Genomic DNA, 17,628 nt, shown 5'->3' with positions numbered 1-17,628 from the left:
GTATCCAGATAACATAAGGTCCTCATCCTCAGAATACTTTTAGTATATCTTTTCTGCAAATTATATAAAGACTTTTCATCTAAGACCTGACACCTGGAACTGGACACTATTTTCCAGATGTGACCAAGCTAATGTTTTATTAGGATGCATCTGATTTTCTTGGTTTTGTACTCCGGAACTCTATTTATAAAGTACAGTATCTTGGACATTTCTTTGACTACTTTCCAATGAGTTCTGCAAAAATACATGCCAAGATCTCACTCTTCCTGTACACTTTCAGTCATGCCCATTACCTATTATAGCCTCTTCACTTTCTTCCTATCAACATGAAGCACTTGACATTTCTCAGTATTACATTTCATCAGTTCCTTATCTGCCAACTTTTTACAGAAGTGGTTTGCCATTGCCTTCTTCTGGGTAGTGTCTTTATCAGGTGTTGTATTGATAATGGTAGGGTGACCCCATCCATTATCAATACGCTTCAATGATTGTCTGCCAGGCGTCTGTGGTCACATAACCAGAACTTGTGATATCCACCAGCTGCTCCCATAGCTTCACATGACCTTGATCAAGGAGCTAAGCAGGTGCAACAACATGCCAAAGCGTGACCTGTAGGCTAGCGGAGGGAAGGAGCGCTTTACATCTCCTTTGGGACAGACATATCTTCACCCTGCCACCCTTCAAGAACAAGGGTGTAAAATTTATATCAATAAATACTGAGCTAGAGGAGCTCAGCAGTTCCAGCAGCAACGGTGAGTGGAAAGGAATTGACAATATCTCAGATTGAAACTCTGCATCAGCCTGAGATGGTGAAGTGAGATGACCATTGTAAATAGGAGAGAGAGAATAGGGAGGAAGGAGTGATTTGTGAACTTAGGAAGGGTGTATGACGGCAGGCGAGTTGCAACAGATAAGGGAGAGAAGAGGGTTTAGTTTAGAGACAAGGGCAGGTAGATGAGAGATAGCGGCAGAAAAAGTGGGATATAAACTAGAGCAAAGCTGGGGGAGAGCAGGGTGAAGGTGGGAGATAGCTGCTGGAGAAAGATGAGAAGGAACACAAAACGATGTAATCCAATAGGTAAAGAAGATGATAATTGGAATTTACAATTCTCCAGCTGTCAGCCACCACACCTGACTCACAGATGTTTGGAAGATTATGGCTGCAATTCCTTTGCATTCATCCCTCAGCAACTGAAGCTGCATCACCCCTATACTTTATGCTTATACCTTATACTTTATTGTCGCCAAACAATTGGTACTAGAACGCACAATCATCACAGCGATATTTGATTCTGCGCTTCACACTCCCTGGAGTACAAATCGATAGTAAATATTAAAAATTTAAATTATAAATCATGAATAGAAAATAGAAAAATGGAAAGTAAGGTAGTGCAAAAAAACCGAGAGGCAGGTCCGGATATTTGAAGGGTACGGCCCAGATCCGGGTCAGGATCCGTTCAGCAGTCTTATCAGAGTTGGAAAGAAGCTGTTCCCAAATCTGGCTATACGAGTCTTCAAGCTCCTGAGCCTTCTCCCGGAGGGTTGAGGGACGAAAAATGTGTTGGCTGGTGGGTTGTGTCCTTGATTATCCTGGCAGCACTGCTCCGACAGCGTGCGGTGCAGAGTGAGTCCAAGGACGGAAGTTTGGTTTGTGTGATGTGCTGCGCCGTGTTCACGATCTTCTGCAGCTTCTTCCGGTCTTGGACAGGACAACTTCCATACCAGGTTGTGATGCACCCTAGAAGAATGCTTTCTACAGTGCATCTATAAAAATTAGTGACAGGCCAAAATTAGGGGACAGGCCAAATTTCTTTAGCTTTCTCAGGAAGTAAAGGTGCTAGTGGGCCTTCTTGGCAGTGGACTCTGCTTGGTTGGACCAAGTCAGGTCATTTGTGATATTGACCCCGAGGAACTTAAAGCTTTTGACCTGTTCCACTTGCGCACCACTGATGTAAATTGGGTCGTGCTGTCCACTACTCCTTCTGAAGTCAACAACCAATTCCTTCATCTTGCTGACGTTGAGGGATAGGTTATTGTCTTCGCACCATGCCACCAGGTTCTTAATTTCCTCTCTGTACTCAAACTCATCATTACCCGAGATACGGCCTACAATTGTTGTGTCATTAGCAAACTTATATATTGAGTTCGATGGAAACTTGGCTACACAATCATGGGTGTACAGTGAGTACAGCAGGGAGCTGAGTACACAGCCTTGTGGGGCACCAGTGCTCAGAGTGATTGTAGAGGAGAACTTGTCCCCTATTTTTACAGCCTGGGTCCTGTCTGTGAGGAAGCTGAAGATCCAGCTGCAGATCTGAGTACTAAGGCTCAGGTTCCGGAGCTTAGGAATCAGTTTATTTGGAATGATGGTATTAAAGGCAGAGCTGTAGTCAAAAGGAGCCTTACCTATTCTTCACTCTGAAAATATAAATTCTGATGCTTCATGATCCTTGTCCACATAACCTCTTTGAACATATACAGAATCCTCATTAAAGGGTAAAAATCCCTTGCCTTATAGCTGTGATGAATCTGTGTGTATTCCTATTTAATCATTCAAACTATGAAGCTGCTGGTTTAACAGTATAGTAACTTTCTTGGCAGGTCATTTGCCTCCATCTGCTGGTACAAAGGGAATTGGCAATGCTCAGTGATAAAAATGATGTCTATCCATAAAAGGGTGTTCAATGAAACTCTGCATTGTGGAGGGATTGTTTTATTTGTCAGATTGCATTTTTCCCTTATAAGTGCACCACTGACTGAGAGAGTTTGCTTTCCTATCTTCTTTGTGGCCACTCTGCTGATTAAAACCCAGACTGTCGGCCTGTCTCTGGGGTAATTGAGTTGCAGGAAATGGAAGTACTTACAGGTAATTTGCCAAATTGTGCTCTTGCAGTGTATGAGTCTCAAAGCCATGGGGCACCGTGTCGAAGTAGTCATTGCCAATTCCACAGATGAAGCACTTAGTCTGGAAGGAGAGAAGAAGATGATAAGATAGACTGGCAAGGAAGATTGCAGATCAATATTATCTGATGGCTTTAATCAGTCACTGGGAAAAGCACAAGGCTTCGGTCACATGTTTTATCCAATCATCCTCCAACTCGGTCTTTATTCCTGAATTACCTCTGTATGGTCACATAAACTGTGGGAAAGTTATGAAAAGAAGTTTGAGATATTTGCATATCTGAAATTAAATTGAACTCAAAATTATTTGTTCAACAATTTAAACCTGGTCAATATAATTACCACAGAACACATAACTGGGTATTTGCTGACATTCATGTCTAAGGGGAAGGGATGTGATAAATAAAATCATACATAACTCTCTCCTTCTTCAAAACTAATGGAGAACAACATGTTCTGATTAACTTGAATCTGAGAAGGGTTCCCATGAGCTTATGACCATGGAACTTCTGGGCTCACCACAAAGCAATTTGGCTTGTATCTGTAGTGCTTCTTTGAAAGAGGTTTTGACTTGCTTGCTTTACTGAAGGCAATTTAATTCTAAATATATATTTCAAGATTAAATTTGAATTCCCACTGGTGCTTATCCTCGACTGATGCCCTATTTTAGCAATGCAGTAGTGTAGGAGCCATGCATCTGTATTGTATTCTGTGTTGTGCATTTATTATGGCAGGTAGTCATGTGCGTGGGGTGTGGGAAAAGGGAAGGGCTTAGGTACGTACTCGCACTTTGTTCTGGGCAGTTTTTAGCGCTGGGGACCATTGGGTGTCATATCTTTCGTTGACCACTTACATCGCTTAATTACATTGCTTCAAGATTATACGTTTTGTGAGTTGCTAGTAAATGATCAAATACACCTCTTCGAATTATGGAACATTATTATTGGATTGATCAGAAGGTGCGACATACAAGATGATTACTACACGTGGTTGCCAGCAGTGGTATTGGTTTGTTCAAGTTAATGTTACAACTGGCTCACACAATGAAGTCTCCCCACTTGTGAATTTAACTGCTCTGGATATAGAGCACCCAGCTGGCCAGATGGAAATGTCCCAGTGTCCGAGAGTGGGAACGTGACAATGAAGTAACTTCATAAAGACTTTTCCTTTTTGCCAGTCAACAAAAACACACATCCAGCTGTGTTTGCTGTCAATGCTAGCAGGGGATTTCACTGTTTCTAAATGGCAAAATCAGACTTACCACTTCCTTTCTTTTCTTCCCTGAAGTAGCACAGACCACTGAAGTCAAATGGAATTGTGCTTGGGTTAGATGCAGAATCCACAAGTTCCCTGATAATTGCTGGGGTACCTCAGTTCTGCCACAGGACTCTGCCAACTAAGTTCTCATGCCTACTATGGGTGAGTAAGTTCAGGACTTCTGTGTTTCATTGTACATGTGCCGAAGACCAAGAGAAGCTGGCACGTTCCAGAAAAATCTAAGCCAAATATCCGCCCTTTACCCTCTGTTACCGAAGACATTTGTAGGAGATTAGTGGCTTGAACTGTATTCATTAGGGTACTAGCTTTCACAGAGACACACTCATGTGATCTCCATTATCTGCAGTGGGAAGTGGCACTCTTCGTGAATTCAGAAAATAAGCTTTGCAAAATTGCCATCATACTTCTTCTAGAATCTGACCTTGAAATTCCACTGCGACGATCGAATGTGAGGGCCAGAAGAGCTCAACCCAGAGTTCTCTCCTGAGACAAGGGCACATATTCCATGGCCAGATGCACAGAGCCTAACTCCTGGCATTGCTATTCCCCGTGTTGATGCTCTTACCTCCATGTCTTCTTTCACTTGCTCCTGCTGGTCCCTTAGTTCACCAAAGGCATCAATAATTAGACCTGAGTTAAAAACAAGAATAAGATCATATTGTAAAGTAAAGCCTTCTGTAGTTGCAGAGTAGAGAGTACCCTAACTGGTTTGATGGGAAAACACTAGTGACCAGGAAGGGAAACATTTACAGAAAGCAGTGGATACAGCCCATTCCATCACAAACAAAGTCTGTCCACCATAGCGCAAATGCGTGGAAGCAGCATCTATCATCAAGAACCACCACCACCCAAGCAATCTTCTCTTCTTGCTACTACCATTGGGCAGGAGGTACAGGAGCCTCAGGTCCCAACCACTAGGTTCAGGAACAGTTATTACCCTACAACTATCAATCGCCTGAACAGGCATGGATCACTCATTACAACTCTGAGCTGATATCACAACTTAGAGATCAAGGACTCTACAAACTCATGTCTTCAGTATTATTTATTTATTTATTGCACAATGTGTCTTTTGCACATTTGTAAGTCTTTCCTTAAAGTCCAAAGTAAATGTATTATCGAAATACACATATGTCACCATATTCAACCCTAAGATTCATTTTCTTATGGGCATACTCAGTGAATCCATAATAGAATAATATCCACAACAGAATCAATGAATGACCACACCAACTTGAGTGTTGAGAATGCAAAAGATAGCAAACTGTGCAAATACAAAAAGAAAGAAATAATAATAATAATTAAATAAGCTATAGATGTTAAGAATATGAGATGAGGAGTCCTTGAAAGCGAGTCCATTGGCTGTGAGAATATTTAAATGATGGGTAAGTGAATTTAAGTGGTTTTCCCCTTTGGTTCAAGAGCCTGATGGTTGAAGGGTAATAACTATTGCTGAACCTGGTGGTGTGAGCCCTGAAGCTGCTATACCTTCTTCGTGATGGCAGCATCGAGAAGAGAGGATGTCCTGGGTGGTGGTAGCCACAGATGATGGATGCTGCTTTCCTTCAACAGCGTTTCATGCAGATATGCTCATGTGGGGAAGGTTTTACCCTTGATGGACTGCGCCATATCCACTAATTTTGCAGTTAAAGTATACTTTTTGCATAGTTTTTCATAAATATCTTTGTATTTCTTTATTTTCCTGCAGGAAGTACATATTTCTTACCATATTCTACATTTAAATTTGATGTACTTCGATAATAAATTTCCTTTGACTTACAGCAGCCCCTGCAGGAGTTTTCATTTGTAATGTGCAGTGTTGTGGACTGCAAACAAATTTCTTGTTGAGAGCGGGACACATTTCTACTCAGTGAGAGCACTGAAAAGATCAAAAGACTGACAGAGGAATTCATGGCACCTTGGACTTGTGCCACTGCCTAAAATGAAAAGGTCCCTACGTCCTTTAACAGGTCATGCAAGATGCAGGGGATAAAATGCATTCATTTTGTAAGCAACAAATCTTTCTCTTGTTTAATGTGTCTCTGCACAGTGTAATGACTAATGTTACTGATGTCCCTGAGATTTACCCCACAGCATAATGTTAGTGCAGTGCCTGAGGGGCGAGTGGGCACGAGACCCAAAGTCAATGAAAAGGAACTTTCTTCATTGCTCGGCCAATTCTGCTGCAGTGGTCCAACTGCCTCGCTCTTCTGGTACCATGTGACTGCCTTGGCATCTCTCTGCTGTTCAGCTATTTGTGTCAAATTATTGTCATGCTCTTGCCGAGAGACTGATCGATAATTGCCTGTGCTAAAAGAAAACCAGAAATTGCTGGAAATACTCAGTAGGTTAGGCTGCGTCTGTGGGAAGAGAAACAGAGTCAGTGTCTCTGATTGAACCATTTTTCAAAGAATGGGAATAGAAAGCATTGAGAGTGAACAAGACAAGAGAGACAGACAAAAATCCTGTCAGAGAACAAGCAAAGCTTCGCCAGTTTTGGCATTCGTGGGAGTGAAGAAACTGTGAATTTAGCAAGGAAGATAAAATTTCAGATGCTTGAAATCTAAAATAAGTACAAAAAATGCTAGAAATACTCAGCAGATCAGACCACATCTGTGAGGAAAGACACAGGAGTGAAGGTTTCAGGTCAGTAATCTGAGTGCGCAGTAATCTCCACACAGCACCAGAGCGTGGGATGGACATGATGGTTTGCCCTCATATTTCATCTTTTCCCTTCTTATAGCTCTTTTCATTGCCTTTTGTTGGATTTTAAAAGCTTCTCAATCATCCAACTTTCCATTCACTTTTGCCACCTTATATGCCCTTTCTTTGGCTTTTATAAAGTCTTTGACTTCCCTTGTCAGCCATGGATGCCTACCCCTGCCATTGGAGAATAACTTCTCTGTGGGACATATCTATCCTGCACTTTGTGAAACATTCCAGAAACTTCAGCCACCTCTTCTCTGCCGTCATCCCGGCCATTATCCTCCTCCGATCCACCTGGGTAAGCTCCTCTCTCATGCCTCTGTAATTCCCTTTATTCTATTGTGATGCTGATACATGTGACTTGTGCTTCTCCCTCTCAAACTGCAGTATGATTTCAATCATATTATGATCACTGCCTCCTAAGGGTTCCTTTATGTTAAGCTCCCTAGTAAGACCTGGGTTATTACACAATACCCAATCTGATTTTCCCAATCCCCCTGAATATTGATGTCCCCCATTACAATTACCCATATTACATGCCTTTTCCAGCTCCCTTTGCAATCTCAACCTCACATCTTGGCTACTATTTGGAGGTCTATATATGATTCTCAGAATTGTTTTTTATGGATGAACCAAGAGGTACGTCGTCTGCTGAAGGCTAGATCTGTGGCATTCAAGTCTGGTGACTCAGTCCAGTACCAGAAAACCAGGTACGAGTTGCGGAGGGCTGTTTCAAGGGTGAACAGATAATTTCGAATGAGGTTGGAGGCGACATTGAATGCACAACAACTCTAGCAGAATTTGCGAGACATCACTTCCTACAAAGCAAAACCCAATAGCATGAATGGCAGTGATACTTCACTATCAGATGAAATCAACACCTTCTATGCCCATTTTGAAAGGGAGAACACAACTACAGCTGTGAAGATCCCTGCTGCACCTGATGACCCTGTGATCTCTGTCTCAGAGGCTGATGTTAGGATGCCTTTAAAGAGAGTGAACCCTCGCAAGGCAGAAGGTCCCGATGGAGTACCTGGTAAGGCTCTGAAAACCTGTGCCAACCAACTAGTGGGAGTATTCAAGGACATTTTCAACCTCTCACTGCTACAGGTAGAAGCTCCCACTTGCTTCAAAGAGGCAACAATCATACCACAATTATGCCTAAGAAGAATAATGTCAGCTGCCTTAATGACTATCACCTGGTAACACTCACATCTACAGTAATGAAATGCTTTGACAGGTTGGTCATCACTAGAACGAACTCCTGCCTCAACAAGGACCTGGACCTACTGCAATTTGCCAATCATCACAATAGGTTAACAGCAGATGCAATCTCAATGGCTCCTCACATGGCTTTAAACCACCTGGACAACACAAACACCTATGTCAGGATGCTGTTCATTGACTATAGCTCAGCATTTAATACCCACAATCCTGATTGAGAAGATGCAGAACCTGGGCCTCTGTACCTCCCTGTGCAATTGGAAGACCAAGATGGCTCCATCTTGGGATCTTGGCTAGTAGCCTACAAAGTACCCAGGACATCTTCAAGGAGCGGTGTCTCAGAAAGTCAGCATCCATTATTAGGGACCTCCAGCACCAGGGCATGCCCTTTTCCTCATTGTTGCCAATGGGTAGGAGATAGAGAAGCCTGAAGGTGCACACTCAGTGATTCAGGAACAGCTTCTTCACCTCTGCCATCCGATTCCTAAATGGACATTGAACCCTTGGACACTACCTCACTTTTTTAATCTATAGTATTTCTGATTTTTGCAAAATTGTTAATCTATTTAATATAATTGATTTATTTATTATTTTATTTTGGGTTTTTTCCATCTATATTATGTATTATATTATACTGATGCTATTAAGTTAACAAATTTCATGTCACATGCTGGTGATAATGAACCTGATTCTGATTTTTACCCTTGCAGTTTCTTAACCCCACCCACAAAAATTCGATATTCTCTGACCCTATGTCATCTTTTTCTGAGGATGTAATTCTAACTCTTACCAACAGAGCCACACCACCACCTATGCCTTCCTGCCTGTCCTTTCAATACAAAGTATATTCTTTGACGTTCAGCTCCCAACTATGGCCTTCTTTCAGTTAAAACTCAGTGATGCCCATAACGTCATGCCGACCAATCCTAATTGTGTCATGAGCTCATTAACCTTATTCTGAATGCTACACACATTGAAATACAACACCTTCAGTCCCACATTCTTCACCCTTTTGAATTTTGCCCCTGTTGTACAATTTAACTCTTTGCTCTGTCTGCATTTGTACCTAATTATTGGCTTCTCCTTCCTTACATTCATGTTATACGCATCATCGACTTGTAAACCTGCTGGCTCATCCTCAGCCCTATCATACTGGTTCCCATCCCCCTGCCATATTAGATTAAACCACTCCCAACAGCTCTAGTAAACCTGCCTGCAAGAATATTGGTCCCCCTCGGATTCAAGCGCAACCATCCTTCAGTACAGGTCCCACCTGCCCCAGAAGAGGTTCCAATTATAGAACATAGAATAGTACAGCACAGCACAGTACAGGCCCTTCAGCCCACAATGTTGTGCCAACCCTCAAACCCTGCCTCCCATATAAACCCCCACCTTAGATTCCTCCATATACCTGTCCAGTAGTCTTTTAAACTTCACTAGTGTATCTGCCTCCACCACTGACTCAGGCAGTGCATTCCACGCACCAACCACTCTCTGAGTAAAAAACCTTCCTCTAATATCCCCCTTGAACTTCCCACCCCTTACCTTAAAGCCATGTCCTCTTGTGTTGTGTTGGGGAAGAGGTGCTGGCTATCCACTCTATCTATTCCTCTTATTATCTTGTACACCTCTATCATGTCTCTTCTCATCCTCCTTCTCTCCAAAGAGTAAAGCCCTAGCTCCCTTAATCTCTGATCATAATGCATACTTTCTAAACCAGGCAGCATCCTGGTAAATCTCCTCTGTACCCTTTCCAATGCTTTCACATCCTTCCTATAGTGAGGTGACCAGAACTGGACACAATACTCCAAGTGTGGCCTAACCAGAGTTTTATAGAGCTGCATCATTACATCGCGACTCTTAAACTCTATCCCTCGACTTATGAAAGCTAACACCACATAAGCTTTCTTAACTACCCTATCCACCTGTGAGGCAACTTTCAGGGATCTGTGGACATGTACCCCCAGATCCCTCTGCTCCTCCACACTACCAAGTATCCTGCCATTTACTTTGTACTCTGCCTTGGAGTTTGTCCTTCCAAAGTGTACCACCTCACACTTCTCCGGGTTGAACTCCATCTGCCACTTCTCAGCCCACTTCTGCATCCTATCAATGTCTCTCTGCAATCTTTGACAATCCTCTACACTATCTACAACACCACCAACCTTTGTGTCGTCTGCAAACTTGCCAACCCACCCTTCTACCTCCACATCCAGGTCGTTAATAAAAATTACGAAAAGTAGAGGTCCCAGAACAGATCCTTGTGGGACACCACTAGTCACAATCCTCCAATCTGAATGTACTCCCTCCACCACCACCCTCTGCCTTCTGCAGGCAAGCCAATTCTGAATCCACCCGGCCAAACTTCCCTGGATCCCATGCCTTCTAACTTTCTGAATAAGCTTACCGTGTGGAACCTTGTCAAATGCCTTACTAAAATCCATATAGATCACATCCACTGCACTGCCCTCATCTATATGCCTGGTCACCTCCTCAAAGAACTCTATCAGGTTTGTTAGACACGATCTGCCCTTCACGAAGCCATGCTGACTGTCCCTGATCAGACCATGATTCTCTAAATGCCTAGAGATCCTATCTCTAAGAATCTTTTCCAACAGCTTTCCCACCACAGACGTAAGGCTCACTGGTCTATAATTACCCGGACTATCCCTACTACCTTTTTTGAACAAGGGAACAACATTCGCCTCCCTCCAATCCTCCGGTACCATTCCCGTGGACAACGAGGACATAAAGATCCTAGCCAGAGGCTCAGCAATCTCTTCTCTCACCTCGTGGAGCAGCCGGGGGAATATTCCGTCAGGCCCCGGGGACTTATCTGACCTAATGTATTTTAACAACTCCAACACCTCCTCTCCCTTAATATCAACATGCTTCAGAACATCAACCTCACTCATATTGTCCTCACCATCATCAAGTTCCCTCTCATTGGTGAATACCGAAGAGAAGTATTCATTGAGGACCTCGCTCACTTCCACAGCCTCCAGGCACATCTTCCCACCTTTATCTCTAATCGGTCCTACCTTCACCCCTGTCATCCTTTTTTTCTTCACATAATTGAAGAATGCCTTGGGGTTTTCCTTTACCCTACTCCCAAGGCCTTCTCATGTCCCCTTCTTGCTCTTCTCAGCCCCTTCTTAAGCTCCTTTCTTGCTTCCCTATATTCCTCAATAGACCCATCTGATCCTTGCTTCCTAAACCTCATGTATGCTGCCTTCTTCCTCCTGACTAGATTTTCCACCTCACTTGTCACCCATGGTTCCTTCACCCTACCATTCTTTATCTTCCTCACCGGGACAAATTTATCCCTTACATCCCGCAAGAGATCTCTAAACATCGACTACATGTCCATAGTACATTTCCCTGCAAAAACATCATCCCAATTCACACCCGCAAGTTCTAGCCTTATAGCTTCATAATTTGCCTTTCCCCAATTAAAAATTTTCCAGAAATTATCCAGAAATCTGAATCCCTGCCCCTGGCTGCAATTCTTCAGCCATGCATTTATCTGCCACCTCATTCTATTCCTATCCTCACTGTTGCATGGCACAGAGAGCAATCCTGAGATTACTACCCTTGATGTCTTGCTTCTCAGTTTCCTTCCTAACTCCCTGTATTTTGTTTTCTGTTTAAAAACCTCCTGCTTTTTAAAGCTCTTCAACAACCAACCGCAGTAACTGTAGTGAGTGCAGGCTGATGTCAGAACATCTTTCAAGATGATAAACCCTTGCAAGGCCTCAGGCCCTAATGGTGTACATGGAAGGGTTCTGAAACCAAATTCCAACCAACGATCGGGGGTGTTCAAGGACATCTTCAATCTCTCACTGTCGCAGTCAGAGGGTCGCTCTTGCTTCAAAAGGGCGACAGTCATACCAGTGCCTAAGAAGAGCAGATCAGGTTAACTAGTGACATTCACATCTACTTTAATGAAGTGTTTTGAGAAGTTGGTCAAGGCTAGAATCAACTTCTGCCTAAGCAAGGACCTGGACCCATCACAATTTGCTTATCGCCACAATAGGTCTACAGCCGATACAATCACACTAGCTCTCCACTCAGCCTTGGATCAACTGGAAAATATGTCAGGCTGTTGTTTGATTACAGCTCAATGCTCAACACAGACATACCCTCAGTTCTAATTAACAAGCTCCAAAGCATTGCTCTCTGTACCTCCCTCTGCTACTGGACCTTGACTTTCTTACTGGGAGATCACGGTCTGTGCGGATCAGAAATAACATCCCCTCACTGACTACCTACACTGGTACACCTCAACGATGCACGATTAACCCACTGCTCTACTCTCTCTTCACCCACCTCTGTGAGGCTAGGCACAGCTAGGCACGTCATCTCTAAATCTGCCGACAACACAACTATTATTGGCAGAATTTCACATTGTGACGAGAAAGCATACGGGAGCTAGATGGATCAGTAGGTTGCATGGTTTCGGAACAATAACCTTGCACTCAATGTCAGTAAAAGCAAGGAATTGTGGACTTCAGCCAGGGCAAGTCGAAAGAACACACACCACCAGTCTTCACTGAGGGATCGGCAGTGGAAAGGGTGAGCAGTTTCAAGTTCCTGGGTGTCAATATCTCTGAAGATTTATCCTGAGCCAAACATATTGATGCAATTACAAAGAAGGAACAACAGCGTCTATATTTCACTAGGAGTTTGAAGAGACTTTGAATGTCACCAAAGGCACTTGCAAATTTTTACTGATGTACTGTGAACAGCATTCTATCACTGTCTGGTATGGGGGGGGGGGCCACTGCACAGGATCCGAAAAAGTGGCAGGAAGTTGTAAATGCAACCAGCTCCATTATATAAGAACCTCAGGGTTGACGTGATGACATGTATTTACTCTGATAATAAATGCTACTCTGAACTTTTGAACTTTATAGGCATTAGACACCCCAGCATTGAGAACACCTTTAGAAGGCAATGCCTCAAAAAGGCAGCATCCATCATTAACAATCCCTATCACCCAAACATGCCCTCTTTGCTTTGCTACCACCATCAGGGAGGAGGTACAGGAGCCAGAAGACACACATGCAATGATTCAGGAACAGCTTCCAAATGTTCAATGAATCTGTGTACACTACCTCACTTTTTAACGCCTCTTACCCCTCGAACAGGATCCCACTAAGGAGCACCAGGCCAATGTCTCACACACCATCACCAACCTTATTAACTCTGCCAACAACCTCAAACCTCCTTTTCTACCTCCTACCCAAGATCCACAAACCTGCCTGCCCAGGTAAACCCATTGTTTCTGCTTGTTCCTGCACCACTGAACTCATACCTGCATAACTCGACTCAGTCTTATCCCCCTGCCGGTTCAGTCCCTTCGGACCTACATTTGTGACACTTCACACACTGTTGATCTTTTCAATGATTTCAGGTTCACTGGCCCTGAGCATCTTATTTTCACTATGGATGTCCAGTCCCAATACAGCTCCATCCCCCACTAGGAAGGTCTCAAAGCTCTCCATTTCTTTCTGGACACCAGACCCAACCAGCTCCCCTCCACCACCACTCTCCTGCATCTGGTGAACTTGTCATCACTCTCAATAATTGCTCTTTTGGCTCCTCTCACTCGCATGGGTCCCAACTTTACCTGCCTTTTTGTCAGCTACATGGAACAGTCTATGTTCCAAGCCTACACTGGTGACCGGCCCCCACTTTTCCTATGCTGCATTGATGACTGCATTGGTGCTGCTTCCTGAACACATGCCGAGCTCGTCAACTTCATCAACATTGCCTCCAACTTCCACCTTGCCCTCAAATTTTCCCTCATCCATTTCTGACACCTCCCTCCCCTTCCTCGATCTCTCTGTTTATATCTGTGGAGACAGCTTATCTACTGATGTCTATTATAAACCCAATGACTCTCACAGTGACCTGGACTATACCTTATAACTTGTAGGAATGCCATCCTCTTCTCTGAGTTCCTTTGTCTCCACTGCATCTGCTCTCAGGAGGGGGCTTTTCATTCCAGAATGAAGGAGTTATCCTCCTTCAAAAAAAGGGTCTTCCCTTCCTCCACTATCAATGCTTTCCTCATCTATATCTCTTCCACTTCGCACACGGCTCTCTCCATTTCCTCCCACCACCCCGTCAGGGGTAGGGTTCCTCTTGTCTTCACCTCCTCTGTGTCCAGCACATTATTCTCCATAACTTTCCCCATCTCCACGGGATTCCACCGCCAAGCACATTTTTCCCACCCCCGTCCCTTTCAGCTTTCCACAGGGAATGCTCCCTACACAACTCCCTTGTCCATTCATTCCTCCCCACTGATCTCCCTCCTGGCACTTATCCTTGCAAGCAGAACAATTACTACACCTGCCCCTACACCTCCTCCCTCACTACCATTCTGAACCCCAAATAGTCCTTCCAGGTGAGGCGACACTTCACCTGTGAGTCTGTTGGGGTCACCTACTGTATCCGGTGCTCCTGGTCTGGCCTCCTGTATATAGGTGAGGCCCGACGCAGACTGCGAGACTGCCTCGCTGAGCACCTATGCTCCATCTGTCAGAGAAAGCAGGATCTCCCAGTGGCCACCTACTTTAATTCCACTTCCCATTCCGGCATGTCAGTCCATTGCATCCTCTACTGTTGCGATGAGGTCACACTCAGGTTGGAGGGGCAACACTTTATATTCCATCTGGGTAGCCTCCAACCTGATGGCATGAACATTGATTTCTCAAACTTCTGGAAATGCCCCCACCTTTACCATTCTCATTTCCCTCTCTCAACTTATCTCCTTCCCTGTCCATCACCTGTCTATGGTGCTCCTCTCCCTTTTCTTTCATCCACAGTCTTCTGTCCTCTCCTATCAGATTCCCGCTCCTCCAGCCCTGTATCTCGTTCACCAAACAACTTCCCAGCTCTTTATTTCACCCCTTCCCTCTCCCAGTTTCACCTATCACCCTGTGTTTCTTCCTTCCCTCCACTGCGCCCCCCCCCCCACCTTCTAACTCAGAGTCCTCATCTTCTTTTTCCAGTCCTGATGAAAGGTCTCGGCCCAAAACATTATCAGTACGCTTTTCCATAGATGCTGCCTGGCCTGCTGAGTTCATCCAGCATTTTGTGGGTGTCGCTTACTTTTTTCCCTCCTTTTGCACTACTTACTTAATTTAATTTTTGTTAGCGATACTAATGGTAAGTTATATTTTTATTATACTCTATACTGCAATGTTTTCCTACTGCAAAACAACAAATTTCACAATATACGCCAGTGATATTATTACATCTGATTCTAATGAATAGTAACGTTCTTCCAGGACACCTGCAAAAAACAATTATTTTCAGTGTAATTGCTAATGTTTTAAAAAAGGACTGAATATTGCACTGTTGAAAGGAGTTCAGTATCATAATCTTGTGGATTGAACGATACATACACTTTATTAGTTACAGGAGTAGCCTCATAAAGTTTTGGACATATTCATTGCAATTTTGGTTACTATATCGGGCATAGTTATTGCCACATGCTTTTTTTGTTTTTATATTCTCTTCATGAAAGTAATCTATGTATTATTCATTGCTAAATAAAGTTTGAAGAGCTGGCTCTAACTCTTGTTGACAATAGCATTATCTCTGTGGTTCTTGGCCTCAAGCCAAATTAAACAAAGCAAGGTCTTTTCACTCTTCATTGATCTCAATTTTGTAAATAGTTAATCACTCACCTCCCACAGCCGTCAAGGGTACAAATCAAAACACATGCAAATCTTGAGCAGCAAATTTCCTCTTTGTCTCGGTCTTAAATTATCAACCTTTAATCCTGAGATTTCCTTCCCAAACAGAAAAAAAGGCTCTAAAAGTAATTCGGGAAATTATAGGCTGGTAAATTTGACGTCGGTAGCAGGTAAATTACTGGAAGGAGTGCTAAGAGATAGGATCTACAAGTATTTGAATAGACAGGGACTTATTTGGGAGAGTCAACATGGCTTTGTGCGTGGTGGGTCACGTTTAACAAATCTATTAGAGTTTTTCGAGGAGGTTACCAGGAAAGTGGATGAAGGGAAGGCAGTGGATGTTGTCTACATGGACTTCAGTAAGGTCTTTGACAAGGTCCTGCATGGGAGGTTAGTTAGGAAGCTTCAGTCGCTAGGTATACATGGAGAGGAGTAAATTGGATTAGACATTGGCTCAATGGAAGAAGCCAGAGAGTGGTAGTGGAGGATTGCTTCTCTGAGTGGAGGCCTGTGACTAATGGTGTGCCACAGGGATCAGTGCTGGGTCCATTGTTATTTGCCATCTATATCAACAATCTTGGTGATAATGTGGTAAGTTGGATCAGCAAATTTGCTGATGATACAAAGATTGGAGGTGTAGTGGACAGTGAGGAAGGTTTTCAAAGCTTGCAGAGCGATTTGGACCAGCTGGAAAAATGAACTGAAAAATGGCAGAAGTTGTTTAAAACAGACAATTGCACTTTGGAAGGACAAACCAAGGTAGAACATAGAAGGTAAATGGTAGGGCACTGAGGAGCGCAGTAGAACAGAGGGATCTGGGAATACAGATACAAAACTCCCTAAAAGTGGCGTCACAGGTAGATAGGGTCGTAAAGAGAGCTTTTGGTACATTGGTCTTTATTAATCAAAGTACTGAGTATAAGAGCTGGAATGTTATGATGAGGTTGTATAAGGTATTGGTGAGGCCGAATCTGGAGTATTATGTTCAGTTTTGGTCACCAAATTACCGGAAGGATATAAATAAGGTTGAAGGAGTGCAGAGAAGGTTTACAAGGATGTTGCCGGGACTTGAGAAACTCAGTTGCAGAGAAAGGTTGAATAGGTTAGGACTTTATTTCTTGGAGCGTAGAAGAATGAGGGGAGATTTGATAGATGTATATAAAATTATGATGGGTATAAATAGAGTGAATGCAAGCAGGCTTTCTCCACTGAGGCTAGGGGAGGAAAAAAACAGAGGACATGGGTTAAGAGTGAAGGGGGAAAAGTTTAAAGGCAACATTATGGGGGGGCTTCTTCACAAAGAGAGTGGTGGGAGTGTGGAATGAGCTGCCAGATGAAGTGGTAAATGCGGGCTCACTTTTAACATTTAAGAAAAACTTGGACAGGTACATGGAGGGAAGGTGTATGGAGGGAGATGGTCCAGATGCAGGTCAGTGGGACTAGGCAGAAAAATGGTTTGGCACAGCCAAGAAGGGCCAAAAGGCCTGTTTCTGTGCTGTAATCTTCCACGGTTCTATGGTACATTTTCATAGCACTGAATCACAAATTCTGTTGTTACTTAAATAAGGTTGGGGTGTGGGTTGGGCAGTTAAATTCAGCCCCACTCAATTGTTGCAACATACACAAAATGCTGGAGGAACTCAGCAGTCGAAGCAGCATCTATGGAAAAGGGAGTAAACAGTCAACATTTCAGGTTGAGACCCCTCATCAGGATGACAATTCCGATCAATTGTAGACTGTTATCTACACAACTAAATTTTCAGTGAATCACAAATCTTGTGTCTGATTTTTCTTTTCATTTGCTCAAAGG

At 43.5% G+C, this 17,628-nt stretch overlaps 1 protein-coding gene across 1 annotated transcript in view; it reads right to left on the bottom strand.

The window, feature by feature from the left end:
• Window positions 1-17,628, bottom strand: part of ryr2a (ryanodine receptor 2a (cardiac)) — a 785,545-nt gene that overhangs the window by 3,193 nt on the left and 764,724 nt on the right. The window contains exons 100-101 of the mRNA XM_072264911.1: window positions 4,745-4,809; window positions 2,865-2,965 (exon numbers count right to left, since the gene is read on the bottom strand). Coding sequence (XP_072121012.1) covers window positions 2,865-2,965; window positions 4,745-4,809 — 166 coding nt within the window. The remainder of the gene's footprint in view (window positions 1-2,864; window positions 2,966-4,744; window positions 4,810-17,628) is intronic.

Source organism: Mobula birostris, chromosome 8 (assembly GCF_030028105.1).
Source record: "Mobula birostris isolate sMobBir1 chromosome 8, sMobBir1.hap1, whole genome shotgun sequence".
Classification (NCBI taxonomy): Eukaryota; Metazoa; Chordata; class Chondrichthyes; order Myliobatiformes; family Myliobatidae; genus Mobula; species Mobula birostris.
This window is presented reverse-complemented; position numbering and strand designations above follow the sequence as displayed.